The sequence below is a fragment of the Lepisma saccharinum genome, chromosome 24, assembly GCF_977018435.1.
Source record: "Lepisma saccharinum chromosome 24, izLepSacc3.1, whole genome shotgun sequence".
Classification (NCBI taxonomy): Eukaryota; Metazoa; Arthropoda; class Insecta; order Zygentoma; family Lepismatidae; genus Lepisma; species Lepisma saccharinum.
The window spans coordinates 36,300,358-36,324,567 of NC_139252.1; the positions used below are offsets into that span (position 1 = coordinate 36,300,358).

General features: G+C 36.8%; 1 protein-coding gene across 1 annotated transcript in view; it reads right to left on the minus strand.

The window, feature by feature from the left end:
- Nucleotides 1-1,276: 1,276 nt before the first annotated feature.
- LOC145978151 (synaptic vesicle glycoprotein 2B-like) overlaps nt 1,277-24,210 on the minus strand; it is a 56,425-nt gene continuing 33,491 nt past the window's right edge. The window contains exons 8-11 of the mRNA XM_083110591.1: nt 23,470-23,732; nt 18,584-18,743; nt 3,544-3,671; nt 1,277-1,582 (exon numbers count right to left, since the gene is read on the minus strand). Of these exons, the coding sequence (XP_082966717.1) occupies nt 1,527-1,582; nt 3,544-3,671; nt 18,584-18,743; nt 23,470-23,732 (607 nt within the window). The 3' untranslated portion in view covers nt 1,277-1,526. The remainder of the gene's footprint in view (nt 1,583-3,543; nt 3,672-18,583; nt 18,744-23,469; nt 23,733-24,210) is intronic.

Sequence of the window (24,210 nt, forward strand, 5' to 3'; positions counted from 1 at the left end):
GTCCCATGCACATACTTTTAGTCATAACACCATTAAGCCTTGTTTCCATTGTAATGATGTGATCATTACTGGATCCTTTTTATGTTATAAATCGTGTATGTCTATGTATTCCTGTACGTTTGGGTTCTTGGCTGTTGGGGAGCGGTAAGTTTCCAGTAACGGTTTAGGTCGTTAGCGGGGCCTATAAATAGGAAGGGCAGGGGAGCAGTCGGTCTCTGATGTTTGGCGGAGTACAGCAATGTAAGAGGTATCGTTTTCTCTGAGGGGAGCGGCTGGGTGAGCTTTCTTTCCTTATTATGTGAACCGACGGTGGGGATGTTAACTTTCTTTCTTTTAATACACACACTTGCTCTTTTCACATTATTCCAATAGTTTATTTCATGTGGGAAACCGGGTACACAACACACATACCTTCAGCCACCTTTTTTGCTACTGAGGGTTATATTTTTTGTTTTACTCGTGGAGCCAGTGGCTACGCGAGTCTACACACTCTCTTCGGGAAGGGGGGACAGGGTACTTTTAATTTTGCGAATAACGGTCAAGAATTAACTTCTGTAAATATAATATGAATAAACATATATATCTAAAAGGAAAATGGGCGTTAAGCTATAATTTGAAGAAGTACGTGTCTATTGCCTAAACTAGCATCCACAGAACTTCAGGTACTGCAAGTTTTGAACCTCGGGACAAGGATTCAAAAATGTATGGTTGTGTATATTGTGTATGTTGCTGAGAATCAGCTTAAAACCACAAAATATACCGTTACACCATGATATGAAAAACTAAATATGCTGACCAAGGCAGTAATTTATTTTATTAAAAAACATAAACTAACCTTGAATATGACTAACAACCTACATGCAGTGCCTGTTGTGAAGCAGCAATATAAACTCTAAACTTACAAAAATGGTTATATTGCCAGTTAAACTAACAAGAAACAGTAGATTTGAAGAGAGTAGAGATGGCTAACTCCCGTTTTCAAATTCTGTTTTTGGTAAATGACAAATTTTAAAATATGCTTCAGGTTTGCATATGAACTTCTGGCAAAATTGTACTCCTTTGAGTTCTGCTTAATATTATTTTGGCTTACTAGATTGAGAAAAACACATTTTTTTTTACAAAAAATTAAATTTTATTATACAAATTTGTTAGTGTTAACATTGATTGATTGATTGAATTGAAAATTGTGGGTGCATCAGCACTTCGGCTATTTTGCACCCGTCACATTATACGGGGCCCAGTCCCTTACCATAACTAAAATAAACATGTGTCTGAGGACTAGAATATTTTTACCTGGGTTAAAAGCTGAGGCTGAAAAGGGGTTCTCAGTACATATAAGGACAAAACACAGGACAACAACACACACAGCCCTACAAAGGATAATACTGGCTGTAGGTTCAGATGCCAGAGCCTAGTTGGCCTGCAGAAAGCAGTTACCGGTGTGTACTACTTCTACAAACATTGTAACAATGAAAAACCAATACAACAACTTGTTCAATATCTTTCTGAATTTACATGTTGAGAGTTTATGAAAGAGAAGTTTTTGATGTGTTTGGGAAGAGTAGACTCAGCCCAGCACAACCTGCAAAGAGAGAGATCGTGTCATTCTATAGAATGAAGGGATCTGAACCAGTTAATCGATGGGGTGATGTAAACTACTCATCATTCATCCTCTTGATGAGACCACTCGTCATTAGCATGACGAGTTATCGCTTGGCATGCGAAGGGTACAAATTACACAAAGGAATTAAACTACTGAAAAGACAATGGTCACTTGTTGGATTTTGTGAACCGTTGAACCTGTATCATGGCTGGGTGTAGGATAATTACCTGTCTAACTGAAGTCTCTTAGCTGAATCAAAATAGCGAAGTCCTCTGAAAGCTTCTCTCCTATTTGTCGACCAGAGCGTTGTTCTACTCCTCACCTACTGCCTTGCTGACCACCTTCTCTCTCTCCACTCAATCTCCAAAGTCAGTCACCTCCCAGCTTGTCTCACCTCCATATTCCCTGGCCATCGAGCTCTTCCTCGATGCCGAATCGCCGAATCGTGTGATTATCATAATTGCTACCATGCAAACCGCTGACTCTAAAACCAGAAGTGTTACCTGTTCCTGAATGCTCAGGAGGTTTGCATGGCACAACACAATGCATTGTAAACATGCCTAAGAGGCTTGAGACAGCTGAGAAAAACAAGTGAATGCCCTGGTCAACATGAAGCGTTCAGAGAGACTTAATAAAATAAACATACAATCTTAGGGATTGTTACGAGATTACATTTGTTAATAAGTCTTCAAAAAACAAGTGGTAAACTCTCAATTATTATTATTATTATTATAATACCATTGACTGTATTCGATTGAAAAGGCCATTGAAAGGAATGATATACTAGTCACTTTCCATTCTGTAGATCCATTCTGTAGATGCTTTGAATCAATTCTATAACATTTGATATTGTAGAATGCAATTTTTCTTGTTGAGTGTATACACAATTGCATTGTCCAAGTGTCCTCCATATTCCAAATAATTGATGCCTATTCACAAACAAAATAAATAAACAATAAACATGAAAATTTTGAATATACCGGGTGTTTCAATAAATTTGATATCATTTTCATAATCTAATATTGTTACCAATTGTTACCAATGCAATTGATCTGAAAATTTAACAGTGTGAGCAGAAACACCTCAAAAGTCAATGTGTAATGTGGTGTTTCTCTCTTTACGAGTATGGACATGCCATTCACTGGAAAAGAAAAGGCATTTTGTGCATTAGAGTATGCTTGAACGCAGTCGAACAAGACTGTGCAGCGTGCATTTGTGAGGGAATTTGCCAAAAATGCATCACCTACAATGCAGATATGGACATGGCACAAACAGTTCAAAGAGGATGGCTGTCTGTGCAGGGCAAGAAGATCTGGACGTCCACCAGTATCGGGTGAGATAGTCAAGCAGGGAGATATTTGTGCGAAGCCCAAGGAAATCCATAAGAAAACCAAATTCCTCCTTGGACAGTTTGCCACTTCGTAAGAAAATGCTTGCAAATGACCTGTAGGCTGCAGCTCATCTGAGGCCTTAAAGACGGATGTCAAGTGAGTGCGCAAGCAATTCTGAGTCGATATGTCATTCACCAGAACTACTCCTTGTAATGTTTTTCTCTAGGGCTATGTGAAGGGCCTCGTGTATATCCCCCCTCTTCCTACAAGCCTAGAGGAACTCCAGCAGATAATCTTTGCTGCATTGGAGACTGTTACCGCAGACATGCTGCAGCGTGTTTGGCAGGAACAGGACTACCAACTTGAAGTGTGCCATGTCACAGGCATATTGAACACTTGTGAACAATCATTTGTGAAATCGTCATACCTTTGAATTTCTTATTCAAATGTATATGCATAAATCTCATTGAGTTGAGCATTACACCTGTGTAGTTTCCTATTTACATCTGTAATGATATCAATTTTTTTAGAAAACACACTGTGTATATATATTGATTTAGGAGCTGTCCACTGAGCAAATTTACAAAAACACTCAAAAAGTATACTTACCAAACAAGATGCCAGTCAAAATGCCTATCAGTGAGAGGCAGTGCAAATCAATGAAGTATCCAAAGATAATGTTCCCTAAAATTGCTCCAACTCTGCCACAATTGTATGACAAAGAGACAGCCATTGCCCTGAAAAGTAATACACTTGACAATGTTTGAGAAAACAATCTCATTTAATGTGCAGGCATCAGCTAATCCATAACCACACAAAGTTATTAATAATTGCACTGTTGTTAACATGTACTCTGAACCATGAAAAAGTACAAAATCATCACAAAGTAGCATGTTAATTCATTGGTAATTTCACGACCATAACTTCATTGCAACTAGATGAACTGTAAAGTAATATGTTTAAAAGTAATTATTGTTATACTACTCGAGTTACTTTGCTATGTGAAGAATATATGTTTCAGTTAGTTGAAATCGTCTACCCATCTGGATGATAAATTAATGCGTTAGTAATATTATAATCCTATAGCGCAACAGCCCAATATTGGGCCAAGGCTTACCTACTGACTGCTGGCCTCTCTTCCACGTGAGCCACCAAGGGGGCATGGAGATCTGCAGCCAGACTAGGGGGACGGGTGGTCAGCCCGACCAACCCCCAGCCGTTGTATGACTTTGCGACCGGGTTAGTAATATTACTCAAAGTAATGTACCTGTTTTATGGTATAGAGGATTACTTAGGTCACATTTTCCATTAATGGACATTATTTTTTTTGTTACATTACTTTGTAATTTTCTCTACGTAAGTTACTCTATATTATTGTTTTACTATTTTAATATATATGTGTTAATTCATTTGTATTCAAAATTAGAAATTAATGTAATTGACCTATCCCACATCAGAGTGCAATTTGTACTTCATTATCAAGTGGATGGATATAAATCAATCAATCAATCAAACCTTATTAGTATTTTGGGCAAAGTAACGGTAACAATATGTTAAGCCAGCAAATGCAGCCAGCTCCCAGTGACGAGAGGTCACTGAATGAGTCTCCGTGATCAAGCATTGCGAGAAGTGTGATGGTGTGCCGTGAAATTCAGACTCAACTTGGATGCCGATAGTGGACCCGTGCCATGATCCAGCGACAAGGAAGCATGAACCAGGTACTGTGGTAACCAGTACTTGTAGTATTATCTGTGTTCAGTAATCCCATGATCCCGCTGGGGCATCGTCCACCCCTCAGTGCACAATAATAAATTGCTGAACGGGCATTCCAGTGTTACGTGTGCAACATTTTACACACAAAATTTAAGGTTCTAAACTTGAGATTGAATTAAAATTTTCATAATGAACTGATTTCGTACAATTATGAAGTAATCTGTGGTGGCTGCTTAAAAAAAAACAAAAAAACAACAACTTGAGTATGATGGTAAAGGCTGCAGTGGCGGAGCGTGACCTTTCCAACAGTGTAAGCCTATCATGACGAAGGCTATTTCCCGTTGTGCTTATTTTTGGGCTGACATGGTTAGTGATTTATCCACACACATCGACCCCCCCACAATTTTTTCAGAACACTTCCCTGGAATTTTTCACCAAATTAAAAATTCTGGATATCTGATAATTAAGTCAGTGTTATTCCTATCACAATGAGTAACGTATCGATAAAAAAATATGCAAAGTTAGATAAAATGAATAATAATAAACAAACGAAAACAGAAGGAAACAGAAAAGTGCTGAATACTTTTTACAACCTCATAACCAAGTATCAGCTCCGTATCATGAATCGCAAAATCGGCACACTTTATTTTTCGTTTCTGTTACTATGTCTGCTAGAGAAGGAAGGGGTGGGCCTACCTATATCCACAAGTTTCTTCTTGGCAGCAAAATCCTTGCTGGACAACGGCGTCTTCAACAAGTTCTCCACCCCACCGCACAATCACACTCATTTTATTCCATAATGCACTTCACTATCACACAACAGCACAGGGACGACAGTCCGCTTTTCAATAGATGGAATTCGCAAAAGCAATACCTCTAGACTTTAACAAACACACAGCAAGAAGGGGGAAACAAAAAGAAACCAGATCCAAAATCGGTCACTGCTCAAAGCAGTGATCTTTCGGACTGTGAGGGGAATATCCCTTTCGGATATAAATAAATTCCATCTTGCCTTAAAATTCCCTATATTTAGTAGGGATATATCCAGAAATTTCTATCAAAGGACATGTAAGTGCTTTCTTAGGATAGTGTAAAAGTAAATCTAGCACGTAAAAGATCATAAACAGGCTTTTCGTACGTTGTTCGAAGAGTGTTTGAATCACGGACTATGTAATTAATAATATTTGGTTGACATTTGACATGAAATTTGTAAAATTGGTTCAATCTTCAGTTTTCATTAACATTTATTTCACTTTTTAGCTCAATTATTACCAGCTGAGTTCATACATAAACTGAAAACAGAGTCTTAATATGTCTAATGTTTATGCTCTCCTACAAGCGAAAAACAGAAACAACAAGAATTTAGCACATCAATGTGTATCTAGTTTTTCCGTATCCCGCCCATTTCTAGGTTTCTCCTTTTTCCCCTTCCTGTTAGTTTTTTGCTTCAGAATTCCCTGTTCCTGGGGAAAAAAAACCTCCTTGAAGCACCACCGGCTCAAATTTCCTTTGCAGTCAACCATTCATACCCGACAACGCTGGAGCCCCTCCTCTTGCAGGACCTGTGTCTCGCTGGCGCGTATTCAGTGAAGCCAACCCAAGCATAATGGTGCTAAATCTCGCACAAGTTTAAAAAGTCGTTTGTAAGTTGGAGATATAAATAAAACAACAGGGCCGCTTTTCGTTGTGGTTGAATTTTCTCAAACTTTTCACATAACGTGGAACCCATGCCGTTGGTTGAACCATTCGAATTTATATTTGTTTTTGTTATAAATTAATATTTATAATATGAAAATCCCAGAACAATTTACTAGTATGTAGCATAATTTCGGAGTTTAAACGACACCATGGATATCCAGAAGGGGCAAGGGAAGGAGACACTTCCTGAAAAATGAATGTCAACCATTTTCACACATATAATTTCATTTCAGTCACATCAAATTGTTAATTATTGTAAGGGCGTTGCAGAAAAATGTTAACTTCAAATTGAATGAGTATATTTTGAGAAGGGAAATATACCTAGTTTACCCTAACCCCTGAAAATACTTTGCTTAATCCTCCCTGGTGGAAAGAAATACTGCGGATGTCCATGAACAACACTTTTTCTAAACATGAGGTTTGCAACGCTGTTGTAAGCCTCTGCCCGTAGGTTTACACACCTAGGGTTTCGACGCGCTCTTCTCCCTATATTCCTTGCTCTTCTACTTTCAGATACGGTGGGCGACGGTAGGTACTGCTCCTTCGCGGTCAGAAATTTGTAAGGCAACATTCAGACGGCTTACATCTTTCCCCAAGCAAAAGGCGGGAGTTCTCATGTGCCATCTGGTGCTGAAGTGTTGCAATCTAACAAACAGGATCTCGAAGACTGGTATCGGGCCGAGATGAACTTTGAAGTTTTTACGAATTTTGCCATATAATTACATACATTTTACTAGAACTAATAAAGTGTAAGCCCGGCTTACACGGCTTACATGGACGCTCCGCGCCTGAAAGACTGAATGCATGAGAAGCATTAACAAAAGTTCGTTAAGTGTGTGACACTTTAACAATGTAGCAAATTTTGACTTCCATTTGTTTGTGAAGCATATAGGCTGCAGATGCTAAAAACTTTTATTGGTGAAATGTGTAAATTATATGCATTCACAAACATATAAATCTTTAAAACAATAATAATATACATATTAATTCATTTTGTTATTACAGTGTGGCTAATCACTGAAAATTCCTTGAATTCCAGGAATTCTGCATGAATTATTGGCTCCGGGAATTATGCATGAATTCTGCTTGAATTTTTCTCCATAGACGTGAAAAATTGCAACCTTTATTAATCCAAATCCTATTGAATTTATACATATTGATAAATGCCCCGAGGTGCGATTTTCACAGTTGAGTTTTTAATTTTATCGAGGAAGGAAAATAATGTTGTGTGAAAAGCAAAACAGAATTCTCTCGATCTGTTTACTTTGTTACTGTCCTTTAAAGAGCAATTTGACAGATGGAAAATTATTGCAAGATAAGATTTCTTGAAGATGATTAGGTAGATTTTAGTTTGAAATTCTTACACAATTAACAATTTTTCGCAGGTTAGAATATATACCATAACATTAGTGTGACTTGTGCTTGAAGATGTATTTCGAGTCTGAGTATGTGAAATGGCAAATGTAAACTAAGGACCTCAAATTAAATGTTTCAAATATACTACCATTTAATTAAATTAAATTAGAATTTTTGGATACATTGGAATCACACAGACACCTTGAATGGAAATCAATTCTAAGGAGGCAAGGGGGCAAACATTGATGGCCAAGGGCACCTGCAGAGAGCACAGAGGGGCAATTATCCCCCTCGATTTCAAATTTTATGTAAATAAAAATACATTTCATAAAATTTTCTCGCTCGCTTCACTCGCAATACCTTCTTTTCTTAATCTCGTCTAGTTCAGAGCCGTAGCTAGGGAGCAGCGGGAGTTAGCCCTGGCTGCCGAGCAATCTAAATGATAAAAGTTGTAAAAAAGAGACTGCCATGGATTAAAAATTTTCTTGTTCGCTTCACTTGTAATATGATTGTTTTCTGTAATGCATTGTAAATTACCAGAGAGAGAAATAAGACATCTCTTAATGGATTTTGTCTGAAATGCATGAACAATTGTGCACATTTGAGAGACAATTTACCTATATAATTTTTGCTGTTGGTTTGTTATAAGGTGGATGAATTGATTATGTAATGAATGTAAATAATAGACCTATATGCTATATATACAGGGTAAGTCAAAATGATGAACCCGATTACAGAAAATTATTCTGTGAAATCTAATAAACATATGTTATTGTGAGACATGCACTTCGAAAGGTTAACTTTCAAAGTTTAGTTTCCATGCAGTGTTTCCACTTTCTACCACTAGGAGTCAGCAGCGAGCAGGAAAATGGCATTGACTGGAGAACAGAGATCTTTCTGTGTGCTTGATTATCATGTGAACAAGTCTGTGATTAGTGTGCAATGGCATTTCCGTACCAAATATCTGAGAGAACCACCTACGGGGAAGGCCATTCATAAGTGGTATGAACATTTCAGAGATTCGGGCTGCATCTGTAAATGAAAATCGACTGGCCGTCCGTCGACTGGGGAAGAGACAGTGGAACGAGTGCGCACATGTTTCGTGCGGAGTCCACAGAAGTCCACCTACCGAGCAGCGAGAGAACTTCAACTTCCACAGAAAACTGTCTGGTGGGTTCTGCAGAAACGTTTACAAATGAAACCCTACCGCTTGCAACTAGTTCAAGCCTTAAAAGACACTGATTATGCTTTGCCCGTGTCCTTCTGTGCTGATTTCCTCGCATTAATGGAAACGGATGGGTTCTCTGAGAGGTTAATTTACAGTGATGAAGCAACTTTTCACCTTTCAGGGAAAGTGAATAGACACAACGTAAGGATTTGGGGAACTGCTAACCCCCATAAATTTGTGGAACACGAACGCGATTTTCCCAAAGTGAATGCCTTTTGTGCCATTTCACATGAAAAGATTTATGGCCCCTTTATGGGCAGATTTCATTCTCCAATTGGGTGGTGCCCCTGCGCATTACCTTGGCAGTGTTTGGGACCATCTCAATGGAGCATTGGAACAACGTTGGATAGGCCGTGCATCTCCGGAGGATCGACCTCTCCTTCATTGGCCATCTCGTTCCCCCGACTTGACCCATGTGATATCTTCATGTGGGGTTTTGACAAGGGTCATGTTTACGTACCACCACTTCCAACAACATTGGATGACCTGTGTGCCCACATCACAGCAGCCATTGCTGATATTGACCACAACATGCTACACAAGGTTTGGCAGGAGATAGACTATCGGCTTGATGTGTGCCGTGTTACGCGAAGTGCTCACATAGAACACTTGTGATTTGCTTGAAAAAACTTTGACAGTTTACCTTTCTTAGCACATGTCTCACAATAACATTTGTTTATTATGAAAAAATATAAATATGCTGACCAAGGCAGTAATTTATTTTATTAAAAACATAAACTAAACGTAACGTTTCAACCTTCTAGCAAGGTCTTCATCAGACTCTGTATCAAGTACAAAAGTAACAAGATACACAAAAAGGGCATTATATATACACAAACTTTACTCCCTCCAGACTATTAGAAAGTTGTTAGGAACTTTCTAACAGGTGGCTTTCACTTTCCAACTGTACTTTCACCTAAAAGGCTATATATTATATTTATATTATATTTCACAGAATAAATGTCTGAAATCGGGTCCATCATTTTGACTTACCATGTATATATATATATATATGTATTAAAGAAACTTTGAATACGTGCACAATTTAGTGTTGGCATGTAGCCTATTTTCTTATTTTACATCAGTCCACTTTGAATATGTGTAATTCATGAACGTTATACATGTTATATGTACAAAAATAATAATATTCGGAATGCATTCATGCATTTTCTGCCATTCAAAAATGCAGTTTGTGTACTTGTTTTCCATTAGTAATGATATGATTTATTTCATTCCTTTGACCATTGTACAGTGGTTGTTTTCCACACATGGTATGGAACATGTCAGCACATTACAGTTTATAATTATTTTCAAATAGGTACAAGTATGAAGATATTATACATAACATTTAAAAACATTGATTACATTATAATTGATTCTCCTTGTTCGTGCTGTTAGTTGCAAGGTTTACATTAATTTACATACATATAATAGATAAAATCAATACATACATATACATGTCCTAGGAGTTCATTTAGGATGTGACAATTTGCAATTTATTGTCAGGTACTCTTGAACAGAATAAAAACAATGATCTAATAGGTATTTTTTTACATGCTTTTTATATGAGGTAGCTGATTGTATTATTTTTATGTCACTTAGAAGGTTATTGAAACAGTGAACAGCCATGTATTTAGGTCCTTTCTGAAATAATGTGGTGTTGTGTGATGGTATTGTGAGGTTGCTGCCATTCCTTGTATAATATTTATGTGAGGAGTTGTTACATTTGAAGGAATCGTCTAAGTCAGCAGATGAAGTATATACAAGCATGGTGAGGGTAATATGCCTAAATTTTTAAACAGTCTTCTGCAGGGTGTATTTCTCTTAGCTCCTGCTATTATTCTGACAATTTTCTTTTGCAGCACAAAAATTTTATTACTATTAGTGGAATTTCCCCAGAAGATTATACCGTATGTTAATAAAGATTGAAACATGGTGTAATATAGTATTTTCAATGTTTCTAAGTTTGATATTGTTTTCAGTGTATTAATGGTAAATATTATTTCAAATCAATTTGAAAAAAAAAAATAGTACAAATATCCATGGATGGACCAGCAGTTAACTGGAAATTTCTCAACTTTTTCAAGGAAAACATGGCTATTAATGAGCCAGATTCAGAGTTCTGGTTGGAACGTAGTAGTATTCTTAAGAGCAGTCTAATATGTTTGTTTTGTCTTGCTTAGTAGTTATGCTGTCTAATTTGTTTGTGTTTGTCTTGTGTAGTAGTTGTGGTATGTAGTTTGTTTATGTTTATATTGTGTAGTAGTTGTGGTGTTTTTGTGTTTATATTGTGTTATAGTTGTGATGTGTTTGTGTGTATCTTGTGTAGTAGTTGTGCTGTCTAATGTGTTTGTGTTCGTCTTGTGTAGTAATTGTGCTGTCTAATGTGTTTGTGTTTGTCTTGTGTAGTAGTTCCTCCATTCATATTGGGGGTTAGGCGTAGAGCTGACAACTCTGCACTGTAAAAAAAAATGTCAAGAAACAGCAATATAAGGCCATGGATGTTCCCAAGGTAAAATATTCCGGAGGTAAAATATCCCCCGTTCGGATCTCCGGGTGGGGACTACTTTGGGAGGTCCCTGGACTAAGGATAAGATCTACGTTAGGAATAAGGATATTAAATTAGGCACCTGGAATGTTCTGAGCCTTTACCGGCCTGGGGCATTTCAGTGTACAGTTAATGAGATAGTTAAGTATAAATTAGATGTAGTAGCTTTCCAGGAAGTTAGGTGGCCAGGAGAAGGGAATTGTAAAACTAAAAATTATACTTTTTTCTATGGTGGTACTGAAAATCATAATTTTGGAACAGGCTTTTTCATAAATAATAGAATTATCTCGGCTCTTAAAACAGTAGAATTTATTAATGATAGGATATCATATGCAGTTTTACAGGGTAGGTGGTGTAAAATTATTTTAATAAACATACATGCACCAACGGAAGATAAAGATGATAATACTAAAGATGATTTTTATACAGAGTTAGAACAGGTCTTTGATAAATTTTCTCAGTATGATATGAAAATTCTGTTAGGTGACTGTAATGCACAGATTGGCAAAGAAGAGACATTTAAACCCACAATTGGTAAAGAAAGTCTTCATGAATTAAGTAATGATAATGGTATAAGATTAACTACTTTTGCAACCTCAAAGAATTTAATTGTGAAAAGTACCACTTTTAAACATAAAGATATCCATAAATATACCTGGTCTTCTCCAGATGGTAAAACTCATAATCAGATAGATCATATTCTCATTGATAAGAGAAGGCATACTAGTATTATTGACGTTTGTACGCATAGAGGTGCTGACTGTGCCAGTGACCATTATTTAGTAATTGCTAAATTAAGAGAAAGACTCTCAGTGATAAATCATAAGCAACAAAATCTAAAAGTTCTAAAATTTGATACAGGAAAGTTTACTGATGAAAGAATTAAGAAAGATTACCAAATTAAACTGTCAAATAGATTTGATGTTTTGCAGGATTTAAATGGTGATGAAAATATAAATGAAACAGACGTAAATAAGAAATGGGAGCACATACGTAATGCAACAGAATCAGCAGCTAAAGAAAGTATAGGATACCATAAACCGAGAAAAAGTAAGCCATGGTTTGATAATGAATGTCATAATCTAATAGAAATAAGAAATCAGGCTAGACTTAGGTGGTTAAATAACTCTGATTAAACAAATCTAAACAATTATAATAGAGTAAAGCGAGAAGTTAACCGAACGTTTAGAAGTAAAAAAAGAGATTACTTGAAAAGCAAAATTAACGAAATTGAAACAAACAGCAAAAATAAAAATATCAGAGATTTATATAAAGGTGTAAATGAGTTTCGAAAGGGGTGGCAACCTAAAGTAAACTTGATAAAAGATAAAGACGGTGATTTTCTAGCTGACCCAAGCGATATTCTAAATAGATGGAAGAACTACTTTAATGACCTTTTAAATGTCCATGTAGGAGATAAATCAGAAGTAAATGAAGTCCACACAGCAGAACCTTTAGTTCCAGAACCTAACTTGACTGAAGTTAAAGATGCTATTAAAAGGCTAAAGAATAACAAAGCACCTGGCATTGATTTAATACCAGCTGAGTTAATTAAATATGGTGGAAATTCATTAATATGTCAAATTCATAAATTAATTTGTTTAATATGGAATAAAGAAGAAATCCCTCAACAGTGGAAAGAATCCATAATTGTTCCTGTGTTTAAAAAAGGTGATAAAATGAACTGCAATAATTACCGTGGAATTTCTCTACTCTCAACAACATATAAAATATTATCAAACATTCTTTTAACAAGACTAACCCCATATGCTAATGAAATTATAGGTGATTATCAATGTGGATTTAAACGTAACAGATCAACTTACAGATCAAATTTTTCACATCAGACAGACACTTGAGAAAAAGTGGGAATATAATCAAAATGTCCATCAGCTATTCATTGATTTAAAAAAAGCATATGATTCGGTCAAAAGAGATAAATTATATAATATATTAGTAGACTTTGGAATACCTAAGAAGCTTGTTAGTATGATAAAAATATGCAGCAGTGAAACAGAAAGTAAAATTCGTGTGGGTATTAATATGTCTGACAAATTTACAATTCATGATGGGTTAAAACAAGGAGATGCATTATCTCCATTGCTCTTTAATTTTGCCTTAGAATATGCTGTTAGGAAGGTAAAAGAAACTAAAGAAGGACTAAAATTAAATGGTGTGACTCAGTTGTTAGCATATGCAGACGATGTAGACTTACTGGGGGATGATGTGAATACAATAAAGAATAATGCTAAAATATTTTTCAAAACTGCTAAAGAGATAGGTTTGGAAGTTAACAAAGAGAAAACTAAATATATGCTTACAGGCCGAAACCAAGTGTTAGGTAATAATCAAAATCTAATTATTGATAACAACTTGTTTGAACCAGTTTCCAAATTCAAATACTTAGGAGTAATATTAACAAATGAAAATTATATTAAAGAGGAAATAAAAAGTAGGCTTAATTCAGGAAATGCATGTTACTTCTCTCTTCATAAACTTTTGTCTTCTCGTTTAATATCTAAGAAACTAAAATTTAAAATATACAAAACAGTAATTTTGCCTGTAGTATTATATGGATGTGAAACTTGGTCCCTTACATTGAAAGAGGAACATAAATTGAGAGTATTTGAAAATAAGATCCTTAGGAAAATCTTTGGACCTAAAAGGGATGAGGAGACAGATGAGTGGAGAAGGTTACATAATTTAGAACTACATAATTTGTATGCATGTCCAGATATTATTAGAATAATGAAATCAAGAAGACTTAGGTGGGCAGGCCATGTGGCACGAATGGGAGAGGAAAGAGGAGTTTACAGGATTCTTGTTGGGAAACCTGATGGTAAAAGACCTGTAGGAAGGCCAAGACGAAGATGGAGGGACAACGTTGAGATGGACCTAAGGGAAATCGGTAGGGATGGAAAAGAGTATATAGAACTTGCTCAAGATAGGGAAAGATGGAAGGCCTGTGTTGCTGCAGCCATGAACCTTCGGGTTTAAGAAGGCTAGGGAGTTAGTTAGTTAGTTAATGGCAAATATTATTTTACCTAGTTTTGCAGAAAAGTGATCTGTGTGTGGGTCCCATTTTAAGCTTTCATGAATCCATACTCCCAGGAATTTGACTGTTTTAACGTGATTTACTGTCATATTACCTAATGTAACATTTGGTTGATTTATCATTTTATTCCTTGTGTGATGGAAATTGACAGCCACAGTTTTGCTGCTGTTTAATACTAAATTATTGTCAGAAAACCATTTGCTGAGTTTGATTGTTACATGTTTGATATTAGAGTTAAGGGTTTGTTCCTTACCACCGGTGATGGCTACACTTGTATCATCTGCATAAAGAGTCGTTTTTGCTGAATTTAAATTTATTGGCAAATCATTAACATACGTATATTAAGAAGAGTAATGGTCCAATAATAGAACCTTGTGGAACTCCACTTGATATTGTGCAGGGTTTTGAGACAAAGCTAGATTGCACACCGTCATCCTTTCTGTGGATAATCTCGACTATTTGCATACGACTGCTAAGATAGGATGTGAGCCAATCATGTGCGATGCCTCTTATGCCATACTGTTTTATTTTTTGTAATAGTTTTTCATGGGGTACTAGGTCGAAGGCTTTTGTTAAATCTAGAAAGAGTCCCGTGCATTGTCCTGTTTTGTCTAATGTTTCTCTTATATATTCCAAATATTGAAACACAGCAGATTCAGTTGATTTCCCTTTGCAGAAGCCATGCTGAGTATTTGAAATAAGTTGTTGTTTTTCTGAAAATGATACAATTCGATTGTTCATGGTAGCTTCTAAAATTTTCGAGAAGGGGAAGAGGAGAGATACTGGTCTGTAGTTGGTTAAGTTGTATCTATCTCCTTTCTTGTATATTGGAATTACTTTTGCTTCCTTCAGCTTTTGTGGAAAAACTCCTGCGGTGAAGGACAAATTGATTATGTGGCACAGTGGGATTGCAATATACTCTTTGCATTGTTTGACAACATAAGTGGGGATTTCATCAACACTACACGACCAAGTAGGTCTGAGTTTCTGTACGATTTTTACAACCTCCATAGTAGTTGCTGGATGCAAGTACATTGTTTTGGTGCACGTTCCTAATTTCTTTAAGTTGTTTGTGTTGTGACTGGTACTAGTGTTGGGGGTGGAGTACATTTTCGCAACATTTGCATAGTATAAAGGTAAAGGTAAAGTGTTCCCCTGTGCATAGCACCACGCCATGAAGGCGTATAGGGGGTGTGGGGGTAACGCCACACACTTTCTTGATCCGGTCGTGAGTGGGGGTGATGTGATCAGCATCACGCCCCTAACCACCTTTACCCCCCAGGGTTTCCCCCAGGTACCCATGTTATTCGACGCTGGGTGGGCGCCGGGGCCGCTTCCACCGTTAGAAAAGTTCCCGGATTTGAACCGGCCGGGGATCGAACCCGGGACCTTGAGCATGGTAGTCAGACACGTTACCGACTGAGCCACAGTATTCATTTGATAATGTTGCAACTTCGAGAGGTTCCTTTACAGTCTCAGAATTATGTTGTAGTGCAATATTTTGTCTTCTTTTGCTGCCTCCATGTAGCTCTGTGTTTACAATTTGTCACATTGTTTTAGAGTTATTTTTGGAATTTATGATGGTATTCTCATTGTAAAATCGTTTGTTCCAACGCAAATGCTTTAACACTGACTTCTACTCCCTTTTTGTGTAATTTACGAATTTGAATTTTCAATTTGATTTTAAAATTTTGGGTGCATCAGCACTTAGGCTATTTTGAACCCGACACATTATATGGGGTCCAGCCCCTTACCATTACAAATAACATCTCTAACATTGCATAACTAAAATCTTAAAATATTCTCACTTCCGTTGAAAGCTGAGGCTGTAAAGGGGCACTCGGCACAAACAAGGACAAAAAACAGGACAGCACACAGAATTATACTGGCCACAGGGCCAGTCCACAAAGCCTCATTTGTCTGCAAAATGCAGTCCAGGGTGTACTATGTGGAAGTGAGGTTGAAAGTTGGGAGTACTATGTGGAAGGTCACCCCTTACACCCCGTGTAATTTACGAGGATGATAACGTCTTTTGACACTACCACTACTACCACTAATAATAGCAGTCATAATGTCATTATTATTATTATTATTATTGGTACGTTTATCCTGGTACTTGCCCCACCAGACAAAAGTTCGTGGTTGCGCCTCTGGTGTATGTGTGTTGAGAGACAGTAATATGCAAGGTTGAAATGGAGAAAACATCTGCTTGTGGGCTTGAATTTTTTGAAAATTTTCCTTGAAACCCGGGAATTATACTTGAATCTTGTCATTGTCCTAGAGTAGCCACCCTCAGAGGTGTCTTCTGAACGCATGCGGTGCATGCTGCGCATGCGTCAATTGTGGGAGAATGGACAGCTTGCTCTGCGACGACATTAAGGAGCATTTCTACATTCTAATTTCTTCATATAGGAGAAGTATTTATTTTACATGAGAGCACTCAACTAAGATTATATTACATTTCTTGCATCTGAAGTGAAAGAAAGTAATAATTCTTTTCCCACAATTGACGCATGCGTCACTTCAGATCCAAGAAATGTAATATAATATTAGTTGAGCGCTCTCATGTAAAATAAATACTTCTCCTATATGAAGAAAATAGATTGTAGAAATGATCATTAGTGTCGTCGCAGAGCAAGCTGTCCTTTTTCCCAGAATTGACGCATCTGCCACCCTGTATTAACATGGAGTAGGACCACTTTTCGTGGAATGTCCTTGAAGGGCATAGCACATTGAATCATTTATCCTTCCTTGAGATTTAAGTTTCAGTGGTAAGAACCTTTCACAGTCAAGCCGTCGAACAGCCTACCCTGATAATTCAATACAGGGGTGGGGTGAGAGGCAGACTTGCTGACTAGTAAGGCTTGATTCATATCTACCCTCATGGCCCAGTCATATCTTTTTGAATTGACCTTGAAATAGAAGCATCACACCCAGCGCTCAGGTGAAGATCCACTTAGCTCATGGTCCAGACATGATCAACTAGACAGAATATTTAACCAGAATGTGAGTGGAGCAAATCTTGTGCAAGTGTACAACTACAAAAATCCTGTATTATATTTATATTATCCATTGTTTTATACCTTCTGTGTGCATTTATGATAATTTTGGAAAGCAAAAGTAGTTTCTTTAATTTGAACACTTTCAAATTATGTGTAAACCACATTACTATTTCAGTTTTATTACTTTGTATGTTTCAAGGATAGTAATAAACGAGGATTCTATAGTGTAGTTGAATTTTTCTTACCACGTTCTGAAAGCTTTCAAAAGTTGTAAGTGACATTCGAAACTTCTTGATAAAATTGCTGCTGTTGTCCACTAGGTGAGGGTATTGGGTATAAAACTTCTCTTTTGCAGCTTGCACTAACGGGATGAACCCAATGCCACTGCCATTTTCATAATTGTATTTTTTTTTTTACCTTTTTCTTCTAACCCCAGTTCTGTAACAGCTAAGTCCGTCATTGAAAAACTCTAAAACATTGTAGTTACAACAATCTGCAGGCATTTATAAATCATTATGTACTGCCAAGCATCGAACACCAGATGATCGCACTTTGACCGGAGCAAAAACTGAGTCCTAGTGTGGACATCCCCTGACCTTAAGTTGACTGTAACCTGTGCTTGAACATATATGTGAATCAAGCCTAAGTCCCTATTCACCCTGATGTCATCACTGGTTATTTATATTATTGTTCTGAATAATAATAATAATCCTGCAATACCTAAGAATCATCCTGTCTCACACAACTAAACCTTGATGTTGATCTGTGTCGCAATAAATATAATCAGGTTTGTTTAGTAACATTAGGATTTAAGAAAGGATGTACAAATCTGAATATATACCGATATGGATGTCCGATCTGAAATTTTGGATTTGGATTTCAATGCCCACCTCTAATTGGAAAAGAGATCTGCTCATGTTTCTTTTCATCTTGGGTAAGTTTTACGCCTTCCATTGCTCATGAAAAAAAGGCACTATACTATACCACTGATAACACCTATTATTTAACAGCTAATACTAGTGAACTACTTGTTATAAAACTATACAGACCTGAGATTGGTTGGAAAAATTTCTACTTGAAGGCAGCAAATAACGGTAATGGCAATTCCAGTCATTGCCTCAAAGATGCAGGACAGGATGAGATTCTGGGTTGAAGTCTGCACAAAGTACAGGCCTATCGTGCAAAGACCTGAAGTCAAGAGGCTGAAGACTGCCAGAGAAATAAAGCAAAACTGTTAGCAGCAATATACTACTTATACATAAAAATATAATGAATATTGTATAGTGTTAAATCATATGTTGTGAATTATTGTTATAGAGCAACTTCAAAAGGTTGTAGCCTGCATTGTGTTTGGAAGCACATTGCTTGCCAACATAATCTGATATGTTAACATAACCCCTCAACTCATGCAATAGCACATTTTGTAACTTTCCAAATCAATAAAACACTAAACATTTTGACCAAAGCAAGAGTTTACTTTAAAAAAACACACTATACACGTGATGTTTCAACCATGGGCGTCCGGAAGGGGGGGTAAAGGGGGCCATGCCCCCCCTGGAAAATGAAAGTCAACCAAAAATTATGTATTTCACACATATAATTTCATTTTAGCTACAATAATATGTGTTAATTATTGCATGAACATCATAAATTCAAATTTAAGCAATATTTTTTTAGGGAACAACACTTTTGTTGGAGAAAATGTGCCTTGTTTGCCCCCCTGGAAAAAAATACCTTCCTTGCCCCTCCCTGGAAAAAATCCTGCGGACATTCATAGTTTCAACCTTCTAGCTAGACCTTCTTCAGACTCTGAAGCAGTGGTGGCAATCACAACTGTGATGGGTAGTGCCAAGTTGATCAAGAAATCGAAAAAAAAAAAACCTCAGCAATGCCCTCCCCCCTCCTCCTTGAGGTTGCGCCACTGGTTAAGATGTTTATCCTCGTTTGGTAACGTGGAAAACAGTGTGTGTTTAAGTAATAATGCACTAATCTGAATCATCTTCACTCACTAACCTATCTTTATTCACTACAGGACACTTCCCTAAAAATGAAACAATTACAACAGGAAGGGAAAAACCAATCCTTTCACCTTCTCCTCCCCCATACACACGTATTCCAACTGGATGTCAAAAATATCCTAGACATTTGTTGTAAAAAGAAATTCTCGAAATGTCAAAGGAAACTCGCATCACCATAGGATTTTTTACTCTTACAATTTTAAAAAAGTCTGGATGGCCCTCTATGAGCATCTATCTACATATTTTTCATTATCAAAATGTTCATTTAACTTTGGAAAACTACTATGTTCGTTTCTCCAAAAGTAGGCAGAATAGTAGACAGTGCCTTTCTCACGAATTACTTCCCCGAGTCTTACAAATCAGTCATATTTAGCGACTTATCTCTGAAGGTGGCAACGATGTCAACACTGTGAAAGTTCCTTCACCTTGCCATGTAAAAATGGGCACAACTGGTGTCTTATGGGCTAACCCCGCCCCCTGCCACCTTGTTCCTGGCTCATGGTGGAAATGTTCCCCGCTGAGACTTCTTCAACTCTCTGCACGTGTGTCAACTTGGTTAGGCCAGCTCTTGGGCAGCTCAGACTGTTGCCTCGCGAGGACACGAAACAGCTGCTGGCGATACAGTGAGGATGTTGGGGGCGGTCGTCATGTCAGCTTGACCGATTGCAAGGTACAAATATCCTTGTCTGTACACTATTAATGTATTTATTTAACAATACTTGGGCGAGGTATGTGTTTCTTCTGAGGGTGGTGCCATGGCATGGCAGCTATCTCCCTTGAGCCGCCACTGCTCTGAAGTATGAATAGTGTTTTTTTTTTAAATAAATACTTGCCTTGGTCAGCATGTTTTATTAATCATGGAAACAAAGCTTAACAGTGTTATGATTCCAAGTTAATGTTTTCTCAAGTCAACAAGCCAGCCCACAGTGGAATTCTGCCGTAGAATAACTCTGATTGTTGATATGTCTGAGTTAACAGATGGTAAACATAAGAGTGCCTATTTCTATACAGTATTCACCTGAAAGAAGTTCCAGTTCGAATTCGCATTGTTTATCCTGCAACATATTATCGACAACATATCCTGCATTGTCCCCTTTCTGCCTGCTTCCCTGCCATGCAGTTCAGTATTTACTTTGATATGGGCAGCCGTGTTAACCACAACATAAATACACCTTAGAACAAATATAATTGCAGAATACCGAAAGTATCTCTGATTGCTTTAAAATTTGGTATACTCACTAATTTTGACCTCGAAATCTGCAGTTAAAAATTGGTGGTCACATCTGCAAAATGCAAAATACCGTGCATACATTACCACTATTACCACTATGATTGTCGATACACTAATATGTTCGCCATGTTTGATGATGTGAACAAGTTAAGTTCGCTATCTGTTCCATGGAGCGTTGCTTTACATGTGACAATATGGCATCTTCAGTAAATGTGGAAAACATACTTGCCCCATGAACCATTCACATATGGTTAGGTTAGGGTAGGCAAGCATAGTTAAAATTCAGGGTATTCATAAACATAGTTTTTGAATCCTAATCATTGCAAAAAATTGTTGTTTCGTTCATAAATCACCGGTGTTTACTTCGTTCACAGAGCCCCTTATTTGTACTAATTTCGCATTTTCCAGATGTGACTGCCAATTTTTAACTGCAGAATCATGATTAGGATGCCAATATTAGTGAGTATGCCGAATTTGAAAGCAATCTGAGATACTTTCGGTATTCTGTAATTGCTCCTAATTTTTATGTATAATTATCATGTGAAAACAAACTCATGTAGAAGAACAAGGAGTTGATTTTAAAGGAATTCTCCAGTGCTCCTGCTTCACACAGAAATATTGTGTCTCATCTTGGTAATTAATTTATGGAAACAGGAAGTTGCAAATAAACCTCCATGTGCTTACAGAGGAGAAAATAGATGAAACCTGGTCTTCGAAAGCTACGAAATGTGCCATGCGCTTGAGTTAAAGGGTTATGTATGGGTCCCAGAAAGTTATGCATTTAGCATACCATTCAAATGCATATTTTAAACTTTTTTGATGAATGCATATTGCATATGCAAATGCATATATGGATCATATATATAAGCTTCTTGCATGTTTTAGAGCCAACAACCACTACTGAAACTGTAATAAATTCAGAACTGCAATTTTTACAAGAAACAAAGTTGACCGAGACTATTATTTCTAGGAAGAAATTGGAAACAAACTATGTGAGTTTTTCAAAGGAATCCCCCTGAACATCCAGGCACCACTACGATCATTATGTCACTTCCCTGAGTCCTTTGGCATAGATGGAAGTTGACTGCTGTTGTAGATGCTGCAGGACATATTTTGTCAGTGCTTCATCTGTCTTCAATTTCATCCCTCTCATATGCTCTTTAAGCAGCTCAAGCAAATCTGATAATCACTGAGGGGTAAACAGGGCCGGCTCTAGTCATTTTGCCACCCTGGGTGGTTGTGGCATGCCACTCCCTTTCCAATGCCTCCTCCCTCGTCATTACGCAGCAACAGGAAATTGAAAATTAATATATTCATAAGTAAAACATCATCAGCAAATATCGTTCTTCGCTAAAGTGTTGACATCATTTGTTCACCCTTGCACATGACATCATTTGTTCCCCATACTGTGCTTGCAATCTCCTCAAAATTTCAACTGGCTTCAGGTTCTCCTTCACAAGGAATTTGACCATACCCTGCTGTTCCACAGCTGCAGATACACTACTTGCCGCCATTTTTTATAACACTACTGTGCATACGCCAACTACATCAGGGAGACCGCACGCACAATACTCAATACAAGGATGATGGTACATCCTCTGGCAGTTTTATGGTCCAGCTTTTTATCACTTTTTATTCACAAATGTCTCAGTCAACATTGAATGACCTTTGTACATTTATTACATGTTAAATCATATGAGCTGAAAGAAGAACAAATATGTGCTTACATGTAGGGTTTTGCGGTAACTCAAAGAACATGTTTAAAAAAGTGCATATTTAGTTGCATATTTCACACCTTTTTAGTTCATATTTGCATGCATACTTTAGGTACTTTAAGTGCATAACTATCCAAGTCCTAGTTATGTATATCGAATTCCCCCATCAAGTACTACATGAGCTACATTCTGGCAGCACAAAAACCTTTTGAAGGCATTGGGATTTTGTAGCAAAGAGTGACATTTCTTAACATGCATTAAAATATAGCAAGTTATCTATGTAAAAGTTTGAAATACTGTGATTTTAATTAATATTATTTCTGTTTTCCTCAAGAACGCCATTGGAAAAAAGAGACAAAAATTATTTTAATGATGTGGAAGGAACTATTAATAAGACAGTAGAAAACTTCTTACATTACGTGCCGGCAACATATTTCTTAAAAACACTGAAAAAAATCACAAACAGCACGATATAAAACACTTTAGCAGTTCTGTCGAGTGTTTTTTATTGTGCTGTTTGTTAATTTTTCAGTATTTTTAACAAATATTAATTAATAAGTATATCCTTATTTGTAACATTTAGCTAATAATAATGATCAAGGATGATTAGATGAAATTTATGAACTGGCACTCAAAAAAGAAAAACCTGGCCAGTGCTTGAACCTGAAATGTTTATTGGTGAAATCTTGTGAGTTGAGCATTCAATGTGATCAGACACAGAGGCAGGACACATTATTTTTATAATACCATGTACAATATACATACAATTCCATGACTTTTTTGTGTGTTTATGATAAGAAATTTTACATGAGATAATCGACAAAAATTTTAAAAGTTCTGCACCATCCCAAAATATTGGTATTAACTGAATTATTATATTTCATTTACATCAACCTAGCCCTGATGTTCTTAATAAAGTAACAAAGTTTACAGTGTAAAGCAATTACAAAATTGTTATAATTAATACTTACTAAGGAAAAACTTCCGCCCAAGAAACTTCACACATGTGGCCAGCCATATGTTAGGTGGAATACAAGCAACCCCTGCTATAAATGTGTTCCGGTACACAGAATCTGGTATAGAGTGATAACAGAAGCTGTTAGTAGAGTTCGAAGCCAGCTCAAACACAAAAGTGCTCACATCACAGACTGCAGCGGTGGAATTAGGGTTGATCTCATAAAACCTATCAAATCGGTCAAACAGTTCTGGAAACCACAGAGTCAACGTGTAGTAACTGAAAAGAAGAAAAAAATAGTTTTCAGGCATTTGAAAGAATATTTACAACTATATTATGCCAGTATATACTTTAAGACTACATACATGTAAATTTTAAAGGTAAATATTCATTTTTGTTTATTATAGAATGTAATGCTTCCAAATTATTGTATATTGGAGATTTTCTTTGTAAGAATAGAAGTCTGGGTTAACATAATTTCCATTAAAAAGTAACGATAGGCATTTACTGTATTATGAGGATTATTTAATTGTATGTGTATATATATGTGTATGTGTGTGTGTGGGGGGGGGGGTGTATTGTTACTTTACTGCAAACGTTTTACAGAAATACTTTCACAGTTACTGTTACCAGAGTGAGGAATGATAAGAAACTCTTCATCTCTCAGCCAATTTAAATCAAAATTAAGGAATCAGTTTTTCAACTTATCAGTACTGAAAACATGTAAAAATACAATTAAACAAAACCTTATTTGGAT